We start from the raw sequence: 15,085 nt of genomic DNA, 5'->3' as shown, positions 1-15,085 counted from the left end.
TTACCAAGTAACCTACAAACCTGTACGTCTTTGGAATGTGGGAGGAAACCAAAGATCTTGGAGAAAACCCACGCAGATCACGGGGAGAACGTACAAATTCCGTACAGAGTTCTTTCCAAATTATGTCTGGTATAATGTTGTGAGACTGAAGTAAATTTCATTTGGAATTTCCAAAAATGTAAACAATCTGTTTTTAAAATGTTCACGGGCAGGAATAATGTTACTAGTTATTTGTAATTTCCCCAAAAGTCTTGCCTGAGGCAAACTGTTCCAGGTAGACCGATGTACGGCAAGTGGTTTATTTTTGCTATTGGTTGTGGATGATAATGTTTTTTCTTAATTCTAAATTTCCTAGATTTTATCCAAGTATCCAATAACGACCTTCTGTTCGCCCCCTACGGCATATCGTATGCTTGTACAGAGTGATGTCAGCAAGTACCGTAGTTTATTCCAATTTTCTTGCATATTTTCTCTCCTAACATTGGTCCTTTTTTTTTAAACCAATTACTACATTGTTACAAATAGTTTTATTTTCTTTAAAATAAAAATTGACAAATGAGAATTACTGATGTAGTACGATACAGAAATATACGATTTGACTAGATTCCAGTCCGAAGAAACATCCCGACCTGAAACGTCAACCATCTTTTTCTCCAGAGATGCTGCCTAATCCATTATCTTTAACACATAAATAAAGTTTTTCACTGCATTCTATATACACGTGAAAATAATTCAGCTATATCTATACCATTTTTCACACAAGTAAATGATTAACCTAAAGTAATGTTGTAAGAAACATTTCTAGCACATTCTTCGAAAAGCAAATTAAAAAACAGCAGATGCTGAAATCAGAAATAGAATTTGTGGGCGACACATTAGCAAAGTGGTAGAGTTGCTATCTTACAGTGCCGGAGACCCAGGTTCGATCCTGACTACGGGTGGTGACTGTACAGGGTTTGCACGTTCTCCCTGTGACTGCGTGGATTTTCTCCGGGTATCCATTTTCCGCCCATTTTCTAAAGGGGTTTAGGTTTGTAGCTTAATTGGCCTGTATAAATTGTCCCTATTATGAAGGATAGAAGTAGGGGTAATCACTGGTTGACACGGTGTGCTGAAGGGCCTGACAGGGTCTCGAGATTAAAACTAAATGGAAAACTGGAGGAGGAGGAGGAGGAGGGAGGAGACCCATTTATTCTATGAGATACATAATTTCCAGTTTTGTTTCTGTGGTAAATTTCTGTGTAATTTCTAGTACATTTTATGCCTACCCCATAGAATGATTTTAGTTGAGCATTTTTTAAAGTGTTGCCTGACCCGCTGAGTTACTCCAGCATTTTGTGCCTAAAAAAAAATTCAAATGTATTTGCATTGCATGATGCATTCAACATTCAATCTACCAGCCAATGAAGCTGATTTTAAAATATCTGCATCACGTGGCCTGACTTTTTTTTAATTTAATCAACATTGAAAGAACTTTGGTATGGTTAGGAAAGAACTGCAGTTGCTGGTTTAAATTGAAGTTAGACACAAAATGCTGGCACTAATCCTGAAGTAATGGAGAAATAAAATGAACCACCCGAGGAATCAGAGTGGAGACCAATCTCACCTATTCAGTCTGAACCTGCCTAGACGAATCAAGACATATCATGTAGCATCATCCAGAACCCTTCTTAACATTTATTAAAATCAGGAAAACATCATAATATTATTGATAATGTAATGTGTAATATTAATACAAAATTTGTGATACGGTACTACAAAATACCATGCATTGATAGGGCATTCATGCTTTAACAGTCTTACACAGTTTTAATTCCACTGAAATTATAATTTCAGTTCACAAGTATTTTTCTTTAACTCTGACTCTGACCTCAATAGGTCCCATTTAAACAGGCGATCTTCTATCTACACTTTCTTGCAAACTGCAGGATTTTCCCCAACAGACATCTTTTTTCATATTATCTTTGTGATAACTGATGTTATGCCTCCTTCATGATAGTACCACTTGTTTAAAAACATCCAGTTTAAGTCAATTCAAGTCGATTCAAGTAGTTCTTATTGGCAATTTTCACAGATAAGTTGTTTTGAGGAAAAACATTGTTTTTCAGCAACTTGAAAAGTTCTTATTTTAATAAAACTTCATATGTTGAACTTTTATGGATAGTCGTGCCCATGCAAGCAGATGAGTAATTTGAATCCCGAGGTTAGTTTTGTTGGTGTCACCGTACGAATGGCTCCTTTTACAGCTTCTTCATCTGTCAGTTTTTAACATTTGTCAGAAATCCTGTGCATCCTTATTACAGGCAGGGATAAAAACTCTGATCAATTTTTTATCTATGTTTGATAGCCAGGCAATAAATGCATTGTTTAGAGGATTATTGCTACCACAATGTTCATAATTTACCAAAAATAAAAAATCATGGATTTGTTCTATTTACCTTGCATGGTATATTCAAAACTAATTTAAAGAGGCAATGAGACTGTTAAAAATTCTGCACCACTTGACCTGATGATCTTTTTTAAATTTAGGTACAGATTCCCAAATCTCCAGCACTGTGTGAGTGCTGGTGAACCAATTAACCCAGAGGTGATGGAGAAGTGGAAAGAGCAGACTGGCTTAGACATCTATGAAGGATATGGTCAGACAGAAACTGTACGTGTTTAACTTGAACAATATGGGGTTTTTTTAAAGAAGGGGCGAGTTCTATAATCTAGGAAGGCAATCATTTTGTCATAGTAAACAGTGTATGACGTGATAATTCTGAAGGGCTAATATATTTTACAGCTTCTTAACCATAGCTTTCCATCCTCCCCACTTGCAGCTTCGCCAATGTTTCTTTAAACAGATCTGATGTTGATGATTGCATTTTCATTAAGGTTGAAATTATCAGTTCATATATCCTACTGTTTTCCCCATTCTCTGACAAACCAAAAATTTCCAGATTCCCTTCAATTTCAAATCCATTAATATCTCACTATTCACCCTTCAGTAAAAACCTTTACCTTGTCTGTTATTGTGGTGCATTGTTGTTATCAAAACCCTGTCTATAACACAATTTCACAATGGATTTTCTCCATTTAAATTTACAAACCTGCCACAGCACTGACATGCTCCAAGTGAAATCTACAAACAAAATGTTGATACTATGGCCATAACACATAATCCTCCCTTGTCTATTTAAACTTCTCAAAAGGCTTCAACGTGGTTAACTTCACAATCCTTCCTCATCTCAAGCTAAAAGCTAAATAAATTAATATTGAAATACATTGGAAGTGACAGTTTAGCATCAATAATGGATAGTTCTATTCTGTAGAACCAAGCAGTATATCCCCAAATATAATATTTCTATACAAATCCTAGATTAATGGCACCTCAGATTGATTGGTATATGTTAACATTTGAAACAATGTAAGCAAATGTATTTTGAGATCAGTGAAAAACCTCCCACTGATAGTTATTGTCACATTTATTTATTCTTATTCATATGTTGGATTCTTAACTGATATTATTTTTATTAATTGTAGGTCTTGATCTGTGGTACTTTCAAAGGAATGAAATTGAAACCTGGTTCAATGGGGAAGCCATCACCAGCATTTAATGTACAGGTAAACAGTGTTTTAAATGTTCCTTCAATCATCACTATAGATTTAAATTCTAAGCTGCAGTGACATTTTTTCATCAAAGTTTAAATGGCATTGAAACAAGATTTTACTGTAGCATGCAAAGTTTAGATATGTTTTATTCATTATTCCTTGCAGAGTATCAGCATGGATAGGGTGGACTTCTGGATCTGGTTCTATGTTGTATTACTCTATGATTTTATTATGTCAGCTTCTTGGAGGAAACTAAAAAGGACATGGTTTCACTTCAGCAAGAAAATAAAAACCATGTCACAATCTGGAAGTGCATTTTGCAATGGCATCGATATGTTAGACTCGACCCATTATAATGTCCAAAGTACCTCTTGCTTCACACGTTCTCCCTTTGACTGCCTGGGTCTTCTCCGGGTGCTCCAGTTCCTCTCATATTCCAAAGACGTATAGATTTGTAGGTTAATTGGCTTCTGTTAAATGTCCCCATTGTGCAGGATAGTGTTCTAGTGTAGCAGGATAGATTGTTGGTCGACGTGGGCCAAAGGGCCTCTTTCCACCTGTATACCTAAAACTAAAACCTGCCTTGACAGGTGAATAGAGTGTACTAGGAGAGGAGAGGGGAGGATACACCATGTTCCAATGTATTCCAATTTGAACTTACCTCAGTGTGATATGAAGACGATAGTCCACTCCAAACGAATGGGGATCCATTATTCATTATCAGAGCAAAGTACCTTGTTGCCTTTGCAATGCTAATTTAATATGAAACGAGATAAATCTCATATGTTGCCATATGGAAGCAGAGTTTATTAAAAAAAGCCAGGGTAAATTATATTTTTGACATTTCTGTCCGTATTCACTGGACAATAATAGTTAGATCATATCAAAACACAGCAATGCTTTACAGTAATTTGTACTATTGAAAGATAAAACAAATGATATTTTATTGATATCCCCCTAGTCCTTACCTTCTACCTCATCAGCCATCGCATACAACACATAATCCTCCGAAATGTCAGCCACCTCCAATGGGATCCCACCACTGGACACATTTTTCCCATCTCCACCCTTTTCCGCCTTCTGCAGAGACCGTTCCGTCCGCAACTCCCTGGTCGACTCATCCCTTCCCACCCAAACCACCAGGTACCTTCCCCTGCAACCTCAGAAAATGCCTGTCGCTATACCTCCTCCCTTGACTCTGTTCAGGTACCATGGCAGTCCTTTCAGGTTAGGCAGAGGTTCACTTGCATCTCCTCCAACCTCATCTACGGTATCCATTGTTCAAGATGTGGAATCTTATACATCGGCGAGACCAAACGCAGAGTGGGCGTTTGTTTTGCGGAACACCTTCGCTCAGCCCGCGTGAACCAACCTGATCTCCCAGTTACTGGACACTTTAATGCTCCTTCCCATTCCTACACGGACCTTTCTGTCCTCTGTCTCCTCCATTGTCAGAGTGAGGCTAAATGCAAATTGGAGGAACAGCATCTCATAGTTCGCTTGGGCAGCTTGCAGCCCAGTGGTATGAATATCAATTTATCTCCCGTCAGGTAGACCCGGCATTCCCCATCTTTCTATCCCTCCCCACCCAAGTCGCACTAGCTTCTCATTTTCACCTTACAAACAGCTTACAATGGCCTGTTTCCTTTATCATCGTTACTTTTTTGCACATCTTTCATTCATTGTTCTTTATCTCCCCGCATCACCGTCTATATCTCTCATTTCCCTTATCCCTAACGAGTCTGAAGAAGGGCCTCGACCCGAAACGTCACCCATTCCTTCTCTCCAGAGATGCTGATTGTCCCTCTGAGTTACTTAGCTTGTTGTGTCTATCTCCGGTTTAAACCAGCATCTGCAGCTCCCACTTACATATTTTGTTGTGACTTCCGCTTGTGGCTATTTCTGTTCCAACCACCTTTTTTTTAGAATTTTTATTATTGTTGTTTCAGGTTATAGATGGGAATTGCAATGTGCTTCCTCCTGGAGTGGAGGGTGAAATTGCCATTTCCGTGAAGCCGACCAGACCCCTGAACATTTTCTCCGAATACATTGTACGGTAATCCTTATCCAAGTATTACTTTAAATATTTCCAAATGGTCCCAATATTATTATTTACTCTACCATGCCCTTTATTGCTTGATGAATGCAAAATGTTTTTATTTAGTGAAGATGCCAAAATAATGGCAAATTATGCAGTGGAACTATAGTGACATTTACTCGACTTACTGAACTTGAAATCCTTGATTACAGGAATGTAGCCCATTCCAGTTTCCATTTTGAAATGACAGATTGAAGGCTATCAACAGACCAACCTATCTTTCTTGACATAGCAATATATAATGTTGTCTATTGTGCCACAGATCAGATAAAAACAAAGATGTGTGTATTTAGCATTTGCCCATTTGACCTCAGGAGAACTTATGCTAACATAGAGTTATCAACCTATAAAAGTGCCACCATAAAGTCAGAGAGCTATCCTTCAGCCCAACCCGTTGATGACAATCAAATAACCTAACCAAACTAGTTCCACTTGTCTGTGCTCACCCCACCAAACCTTTCCTATGCATGCGGCTGTCTCTACCATTTCCTCCGGCAGCTCAATCCACCTAAGCACCACCTCTGCGTGAAAAGGTTGTCCTTCACGTCACTTTGAAATCTTTCCTCTCTCACCTTAAGCATATGCCCTCTTAGTTTTTAATTTTCTCTACCCTGAGGAAAAGACCGTGACTATTCACCTTATCTATGTCCCTCATGATTTTATATGCCACTGTAAAGTCAACCCTCAGCCTCCTGTACTGCAGCGAAAAATTACCCAGTATACCCAGCCTCTCCTTATAAATCCTCAAATCTTTTTTGTACCCATTCCAGTTAAATACATATTTCCTGTCGCAGGGCGACCAGAATTATACATAGTACTCCAAATGTGACATGTTACAGTTGTAACATGATGTCCCAACTCCTGTACTCAATTCCCTGACCGATTCAGGAAAGCGTGCCAAATGCCTTTCGTATGTGCCTTAATGTGTTTTAAGACCTTCAGCGCCTCCTCTTCTGTAATGTAGTCTCGCTTCAAGACATCACAATTAACTCCCCAATATTTGACCAAAATTGACTCATGAAAGATATCTTATTCATATAAGTCTGAGTATCTTCAAATCCTACCCCTTGAATAACATCACCACAGGAGGATAAGCCTATTTTTTTACATTCTGTTTGAATGAGAATATCATAAACGATGTTAAAAAGAACATTGCAGTAAACGATAGTTTTGATATAATACCATTGTATATTAATTTTTTTTGGCGACCTGCTACGACTATGACAGTCACCGGCAGTCGCTTAAAAATAGCCTAAGTGGGACTGGCCCTTAAGTTATAATTACCCACTATTTTTTGAATAATAAAATGAAAGGGACTTTTTCAAAAACAGCCAAAATATTATTTTAATTAATTATTGTATTGCTTTTGAATCTTTGAACTACTTTATTTATATGTTGCTAGGATGAGCCAAAACAAACTGCAGCAACCCTTCGAGGAGACTATTATTTAACTGGAGACCGAGGTCAAGTGGATGAGGATGGATACCTTTGGTTTATGGGAAGAGCAGATGACATAATGTTATCATCTGGGTACAGTTATTTAATTATCTAATCTAATTTACTCGGTTTAGCAATTGTATTGTACTGTAATTCTTAGGAGCTTTTTACTTTACAAAATATTCTAAAGTTCTTAAATGTTTAACTACAAGTTTCACACAAGATTAATCACACTGACCAAAGATCTTAATTTCCACATCTGCACACGTCAACCATTTTATAATAGAAAATGTGATTAGCCATGTTACTCAGTCAGATCAATGAAATAACTAGTCATATATTTGTGGAAAGGTAGTGAGGAAAAAAAAACTGAAAATAGTTTACACAAAGTGGGTTGAGAATATGGGCATTTAAGTTATCATGCATTGGAGAAGCTAAACTGGAGCTAAAGCAAATTGAAACATGGATGTGATTTTCCCATTATATTCCCATTTGCAAAATATGTAATAAAAACATGTACCATAAAAGAAAATCGCTGGAAAGATAATCGGGTGATCATTAGTAGTCAATTTTATAACCAAATTATAAATCAAATTTAAATCAGAAACACGTTGAAGGAATTTTCTTAATTCAATGTGTAATGTTAGAAATTTAATCACCAATAGAATTTATGCAGCTTTCAAGTTTCCTGGAAGAGACCATTACAGCAAAGCAACCAACTACAGGTTCAAGAGAAAATCACCTGTTTATCCTTTTAGTTGGAGAAAGTAAAATAGAATACCTAGAGAAATCTTTATTCAAAATTAGATACTATATCAATGGTTAGAAAAAAAAACGAATGTGTAATAAATTGTGAAATATTATTTACCTTTAAACTTAAGGTACCGCATCGGCCCATTTGAAGTAGAAAATGCCTTAATAGAACATCCAGCAGTGGTAGAGTCGGCTGTGGTTAGCAGTCCTGATCCCATTAGAGGAGAGGTATGTTTTAAAATCCACACACGATTGTTATAAACAATGTGCTGGAGGAACTCAACGGGTCAGATAGCTTCTGAGAAGGGAATGGACAGACAAAGTATGGGTCGGAACCCTTCTTTAGATGGATGTTGAAATTCGTGTGGAATGGACAGACGGTCTAAAACATTGTCCATTACCTCCACACATTCTGTTTGATCCATTGTGTTCTGTCAGCACTGGGTTTTTTTTGCTCAAGATTCCAGCATCTGCAGTCTCTGGTGCTTCTGCTCTTTCATCAACAACATAAATTTAGTAATGCTGAAATCCATTAACAAAGTGGTAGCAAGACTATTATAAATGTATAATACAATCAAGTATAGTTGACGTGGGTATATGTAAAGGAAATAGAAGATGACAAATTTTCTGGAATTTTTATTCCAAGGATGTAATAAGGAGACAGGGAAACCAGTAGATGCAAGAAGGTTGGTTTCTGTAAGGTGGCATATATAAGTTTATTGTGTAAGATAAGTGTTCAGTGAAGGTAATGACCAGAGGATTAGCTTTGCAACAGAAACTAGAGAGTAAATGGGACAAACAAGTTATTTTCCAATTGCCAAGCTTCAACTGATCGATGTCACAGGGATCAAAGCTGAGGTCAGCTATTTACAATCCATATTATTCACTTAAATGAAGGAACAAAGTATATCATAGCAACATTTGAAGACAATACAAATATGTGGGAAAGCAAGTTCTGAGTACAGCACTAGGAGACTGGGAAGGGATGTGGAAAGATTGGATCGACATAGATTTGCAAATAATGTGCGGAAATTGATGTTATAGAAAAACTGAATATTGTTTGAAAGGAGAAAAGCTAATGCTGCAGAACAGGGATCTGCCTGTACATGTACGTTAGATTAGGAAAGGTTGCAGATCATTAGGAATTTACTGCAAACAAAATGGGGATGAAATGTAGGGAAGTTTTCCAGCAACAGTACAGCACAATGGTGTGACCACACCAGGAGTATTGTGTACTTGCATTGGTGGATATGCTGCAGCAGGCAAGACTTTAATTGTCCCTGTAACCGCACTGTACATGTCCACATGACAATAAACTCAGCCTATGAACACCACTGAGTATGACACTAATGAAGGTAGACAAAAATGCTGGAGTAACTCAGCGAGTGAGGCAGTATTCCCCAGCATTTTTGCTGCGTCACCTGCTGAGTTTCTCCAGCATTTTTGTCTACGTTCGATGTTGCCTCACCCGTTGAGTTTCTCCAGCATTTTTACCTACCTTCGAGCCCCATAGATGCTGCCTCACCCACTTTTTCTCCAGCATTTTTGTCTACCTTCGATTTTTCCTGCATCTGCACTTCTTTCTTAAACATGACACTAATGAATATAGAGATGCTGAGAATGTCTGAAGAGTTTTTGCAGTTGTTTTGTATATATTTTGTATTCTGATTAGTTTATTTATAGAAATAAAAATATATATAAATTCAGCATGACAAGATTAATTGGGTTAATTACTAGAATTAAGCTGTTGTGTAAAAAAAGGTAAGGTCGAGCTGGTTGAGTCATTGATTATTTTAGTTTGGACTGAGCAATGACATTATTGGGATATAAGTTTCCAAGGGGGCTTAACAAGGCAGAAGCAGAGATGATATTTCCCATTATGAGAACCTTGAAGTTGAGGGCATGGTTTAAGATAAGTGATCGGGAGGAATTTCTTCTTTGGTTTACCATTTTTTAAGCAGTCTGTAACCGAGTCTTCACTAAGGAAGACATAAATAATCTGCCAGAAATAGCAGGGGACCGCGGGTCAAAGGAGTAGGAGGAACCGAGTGAAATTCAGGTTAGTCGGGAAGTGGTGTTGGGTAAATTGAATGGATTAAAGGCCGATAAATCCCCAGGGCCAGATAGGCTGCATCCCAGAGTACTTAAGGAAGTAGCTCCAGAAATAGTGGATGCATTAGTGATAATTTTTCAAAACTCTTTAGATTCTGGATTAGTTCCTGAGGATTGGAGGGTAGCTAATGTAACCCCAGTTTTTAAAAAGGGATGGAGAGAGAAAACGGAATTACAGACCAGTTAGTCTAACATCGGTAGTGGGGAAACTGCTAGAGTCAGTTATTAAAGATGGGATAATAGCACATTTGGAAAGTGGTGAAATCATTGGATAAAGTCAGCATGGATTTACGAAAGGTAAATCATGTCTGACAAATCTTATAGAATTTTTCGAGGATGTAACTAGTAGAGTGGATGGGGGAGAACCAGTGGATGTGTTATATCTGGACTTTCAGAAGACTTTCAACAAGGTCCCACATAAGAGATTAGTATACAAACTTAAAGCACACGGTATTGGGGGATCAGTATTGATGTGGATAGAGAACTGGCTGGCAAACAGGAAGCAAAGAGTAGGAGTAAACAGGTCCTTTTCACAATGGCAGGCAGTGACTAGTGGGGTACCACAAGGCTCAGTGCTAGGATCCCAGCTATTTACAATATATATTAATGATTTGGAAGAGGGAATAGAATGCAACATCTCCAAGTTTGCGGATGACACTAAGCTGGGGGGGCAGTGTTAGCTGTGAGGAGGATGCTAGGAGGCTGCAAGGTGACTTGGATAGGCTGGGTGAGTGGGCAGATGCAGTATAATGTGGATAAATGTGAGGTTATCCACTTTGGTGGCAAAAACAAGAAAACAGGACAAGGGGTCACAACTTAAGGATAGAGGGGAAATCCTTTAAGACCGAGATGAGAAAAACATTTTTCACACAGAGAGTGGTGAATCTCTGGAACTCTCTGCCACAGAAGGTAGCTGAGGTCAGTTCATTGGCTATATTTAAGAGGGAGTTAGATGTGGCCCTTGTGGCTAAAGGGATCACGGGGTATGGCGAGAAGGCAGGTACGGGATAATGAGTTGGATGATCAGCCATGATCATATTGAATGGCGGTGCAGGCTCAAAGGGCCGAATGGCCTACTCCTGCACCTACTTTCTATGTATCTATGTATCTAAACTATAAAGGCAGAATTAAAGGCAGGAATGTAGCACCAAGGGCCAGATCTTATTGAACAGTGGATTACCAGTGAACTGATGATCATACGGCTTACCTATTTGCAATTTCTTAACAATAAAGCATTAAACATGTAATACAATTTTAACTTGTTTCAGGCATGCAGTTGTGCTTTTTGTTTGATTCTAATTACATTTTTGGGGTTATTAAAATAAACAAGTGCTAACTCGCCTTCCATCCGATTTAGCAAATACAACTGATTTACCAAGCATAAAAAAACCCCGTTTCATTGGTACATCTAGTTATGATTCCAAAAATATACTTGATAAGAGAATTACATTTTTTAATGTTTCTTTTTAAATAACTCCTCTTCTTTTAAGGTTGTGAAGGCATTTGTCATTTTAGCTCCAACTTTCACCTCACAAGATCCTGATAAGTTAATTGAAGAACTACAAGAACATGTTAAGAAAATCACAGCACCATATAAGTACCCAAGGAAGGTTGGTATTCTGTCTTTAATGACTCAAGCTTAGCGATAGCAGTCCAAATTATGGCTATTATTCTTATGCTAGTCATTTAGACACCATAATGAATGATCACATTATTGTGGTATTGTGCACTGTTCCTGGAGTTTTGGATGCAACCATTTTCACATGTTAAAATGCTTAAATTACGCATGGAATCTACCTCTTGAATCCATCCCCAACAAAAATGCCTGGAGTTCTTGGGACATTTCATTTAAACTCTACTTCTATAGATATGTGGAGGGAGAATGCATGCATAATACGTTAATAATTGTGGAAGTGAATGGAGAAAATGTATTAGTTTGCTTTCTTTAAAACATCACATTTTCAGAATAGCCTTAAATGTGTCAGGTTCACTTCACTTTGTTTAAAAAGTATGTGTAGTTCTGCTATAGTTGTGTTCTTACGAAATAGTACATGATTGAGAGAAAAACATTGTAAAATACATTTTGTCAATGGAAAAAAGGGCTAGAGAGTGACTCACAACAACTTTTTTTCCCCTATAAAAGGTCTTTTTACTAACCAAAAGCTTTACTTTTGTTACTGCTAGCGAAAAATACAAAAGACTATGTTACATTGTTTAACAGAGTATCATTAAACATGGGTCAATAGCAGCAATTACATATCAATTTCATGGCTACCTGCGGTGAGACTGGATTCTGGAGAAAATGGTGCCTGATTACTGTGGGGAGGTTACATGGAAACAGTTTTTTCCCCCACTAGATTATTTGTTCCAAGACAGGTTTGTGGTTCTCTGGTACCCGACCAAAATCTCATTGTAATAAATTTGGCCCACATAAAACAAAGTTCCCCGATTCAGCATTCACATTATTTCCATTTTGCATAACGGAAATGTGCCATGTAGCAGAAATACATCATTGCCCACTTATTTTTCTTCTTCATAGATTGAATTTGTGAAGGAACTACCCAAGACTATTAGTGGGAAAATCAGAAGAATTGAGTTACGAAAGAAAGAATGGGAAAAAGCATTAAAATTGAAATAATTGATGTGCAGCATCCTTGAATGGAATCAACTTTACCTTTTATATTAAACTTGATTTCGACACAATTATAAATTGCATGTTTCCTTTTTTTGCTTTGTACAATTACAAGGTGCAACAGGTTTTGTTCAAAAGGGAGGCATTATAAAGTTTTTGATGTCCTTTTACCTGCTGTCGACATTAAGATGAAGAACAAAGCAATATTTACTTATCATCGTGCAAAAGAGCCATTATATACCTATTACAATGTTAGAGATTACACATTTAAGTGAACTGCTTGAGTACCTAAAGTTTAAAATAATAAACTCATGTTGTACTCAGTACAACATTGGCTTTATTCAATTCATTTCAAAGATAGAATCTTTTTATAAATTTAAAGTAAAATTGCAGTCCAGCTTTGATGAATTATGCAAAATGCTGCAAATTATTATAGTTCAGGAGTAAAGTAGAACTCCAGTCATATTAGTCTACGTTATTAATTGACCACATGATCAACTAGGATAGCAGAGATCAGATACGATGTAAAGTGCCAACACAATCACGATTTCCAAGTATTTTAATCTCAAAATAAATTTACATAACATACTGAAAAATAAATGGTATGTAATGCTTAATAGTACCTTACTAGATACCCGTACAGTTTATAATCTCACCTCCACACCCCCCAGCAAATTGTGCCATTCATATTTATATCGTAATTTGTGAGCCAGTATTGGGATTGCGGATAACTTACTGTTCGGGTTTTGTGGGTTCTGTAGTGGCTATTGTGGCCATACTGGCAACTGCAGATTCTTGCAAGGTAGCTGACACCTGAATGCATTTCGTTGTCTCTGTACTGTACACTGACAATGACAATAAATTGAATCATTTCATTTTTTTTCATTTCATCCTTCCATAAGTTTTCTGTGGGCACTGATGCATAGCAATGATGTTCCCAATTGCCATAAATATAGGTAGTTCATCAATGTCCAGCAAGGCAGCAAACCTACCTTCTGTAACCAATCGAACCAACATTCCAGTTCCACAACATGGTTGAATCTCATTGCCTTGTAAATGACAATTGCTGCCATGTCTTTAATAAGCAGCACCAAACCAAACATTGTGCAAGAGCCAATTGCACTTTTATACTTATGGATGGAAGTACCCAGCCAATTTATATAATTCTACATGGGGGGAATCCATGGACAAAGCAAAAAGCTATAGACACTGGAAAACAGTTGAAGCACTGAAGACTAGCAAGCTGTTCTGGTGCAGCTGAGAAACAGAAGAGAAATTATACAAGTATGTGTGCTTGAGAAAGTACCAGGTATCAAAAGTGTTCCTTTTCTCAGTCCTGTTTCACCACCACCAGACAACACAATTGGGAGTCTGCTTTGTAACATTGATAAATGTACAACATAAACTGAACAGTTAACTGCAGATAATCTAAATGTATCTATCAGACTTTTCTCCACAGTAGTTTGCTATTAAATAATGATTTTGCTATTCTTTCTTTTTTGTGGTAGTTTTCTTTCTTACATATCAATAAAAGCCTCCCTTATTAGTTGGCATGGAAGTAGCACCACAGCTGGTTGAATAAATAATACAAAAGATATAGAAGCATAAATACAGAAAAAGGATAGAAAATTGGCTTTGTAGTGGCCTTGATGAGGTCAGGAAAAGGCCAGACACCAGGCGGGTTCAGAAGTCGACTTAATGAATCATGGCAAACACACAGAACGCCCGCGAGCAGGACCCGGGAAACCCCGTGGACAGACAATCGTCCCTGTCCCTCAAGAGCCGAGGGGGATGACCCAAGGAGTGGCCTAACCCCCAAGGACCGCCATAGGATTCTCCCCCCCCAAGACCCAGAGGCACGAAACGGACAGGAGGGGGCATGCAGCGACCAGCCCGGGTGTGCACCATGCCCGGCAATGGAACTGACAACCAACCAACAGGTGCAGGGAACAGAGTAGCCACTGGAGGAGGTACCCTAGACCAAGGGCGCCCTCGCTTACAGGGCCGTGCTACCAGCACCGGCCGATCAATGTCAATATGCGTCGGCTTCAGCCGTGCAACCAAAACAGTTTCATGCCGACCCCCCATGTCCAGTACGAAAGTGGACGAGCCATGTTCCAGGAACCGGAAGAGACCCTCGTAAGGCCGCTGGAGGGGTGTCCGATGAGCATCCCTACGTAGGAAGACGAATTGGCAGTCCTCCACAGCAGAGGGAACGTGCGGACGGAAGGACCCATGACAACACGTGGGCACCGGCACCAGCTTGCCCACCGTCTACCGAAGACGTTGCAGAGCATCCGAAAGCTGCTCCACCTGGCCCCGTGCCAGTGGGATGAACTCCCCGGGCACCGTCAACGGGGACCCATACACCAACCCGATGGAGGAGCGGCTCCAGCGTGGGAGTGCACCAAGTGATGCTGCTTGACATCCACGAGAAGTGAGTGGGCTTGAAGGAAGTC

General features: G+C 38.6%; 1 protein-coding gene across 2 annotated transcripts in view; it reads left to right on the top strand.

Annotated features, from left to right (window-relative positions):
- The window catches only part of acsm3 (acyl-CoA synthetase medium chain family member 3), a 34,492-nt gene extending 21,794 nt beyond the window's left edge, over nucleotides 1-12,698 (top strand). For both annotated transcript variants that reach the window (XM_055651696.1, XM_055651695.1), the window contains 8 exons: nucleotides 356-435; nucleotides 2,530-2,653; nucleotides 3,526-3,606; nucleotides 5,544-5,645; nucleotides 7,095-7,222; nucleotides 8,011-8,110; nucleotides 11,485-11,604; nucleotides 12,534-12,698. In XM_055651696.1, coding sequence (XP_055507671.1) covers nucleotides 356-435; nucleotides 2,530-2,653; nucleotides 3,526-3,606; nucleotides 5,544-5,645; nucleotides 7,095-7,222; nucleotides 8,011-8,110; nucleotides 11,485-11,604; nucleotides 12,534-12,632 — 834 coding nt within the window. In that variant the 3' untranslated portion in view covers nucleotides 12,633-12,698. The remainder of the gene's footprint in view (nucleotides 1-355; nucleotides 436-2,529; nucleotides 2,654-3,525; nucleotides 3,607-5,543; nucleotides 5,646-7,094; nucleotides 7,223-8,010; nucleotides 8,111-11,484; nucleotides 11,605-12,533) is intronic.
- Nucleotides 12,699-15,085: the final 2,387 nt, after the last annotated feature.

Source organism: Leucoraja erinacea, chromosome 20 (genome assembly GCF_028641065.1).
Source record: "Leucoraja erinacea ecotype New England chromosome 20, Leri_hhj_1, whole genome shotgun sequence".
Lineage (NCBI taxonomy): Eukaryota > Metazoa > Chordata > Chondrichthyes > Rajiformes > Rajidae > Leucoraja > Leucoraja erinaceus.
The sequence above is the reverse complement of the archived record's forward strand: the minus strand, read 5'-3'. Positions and strand labels throughout refer to the sequence as shown.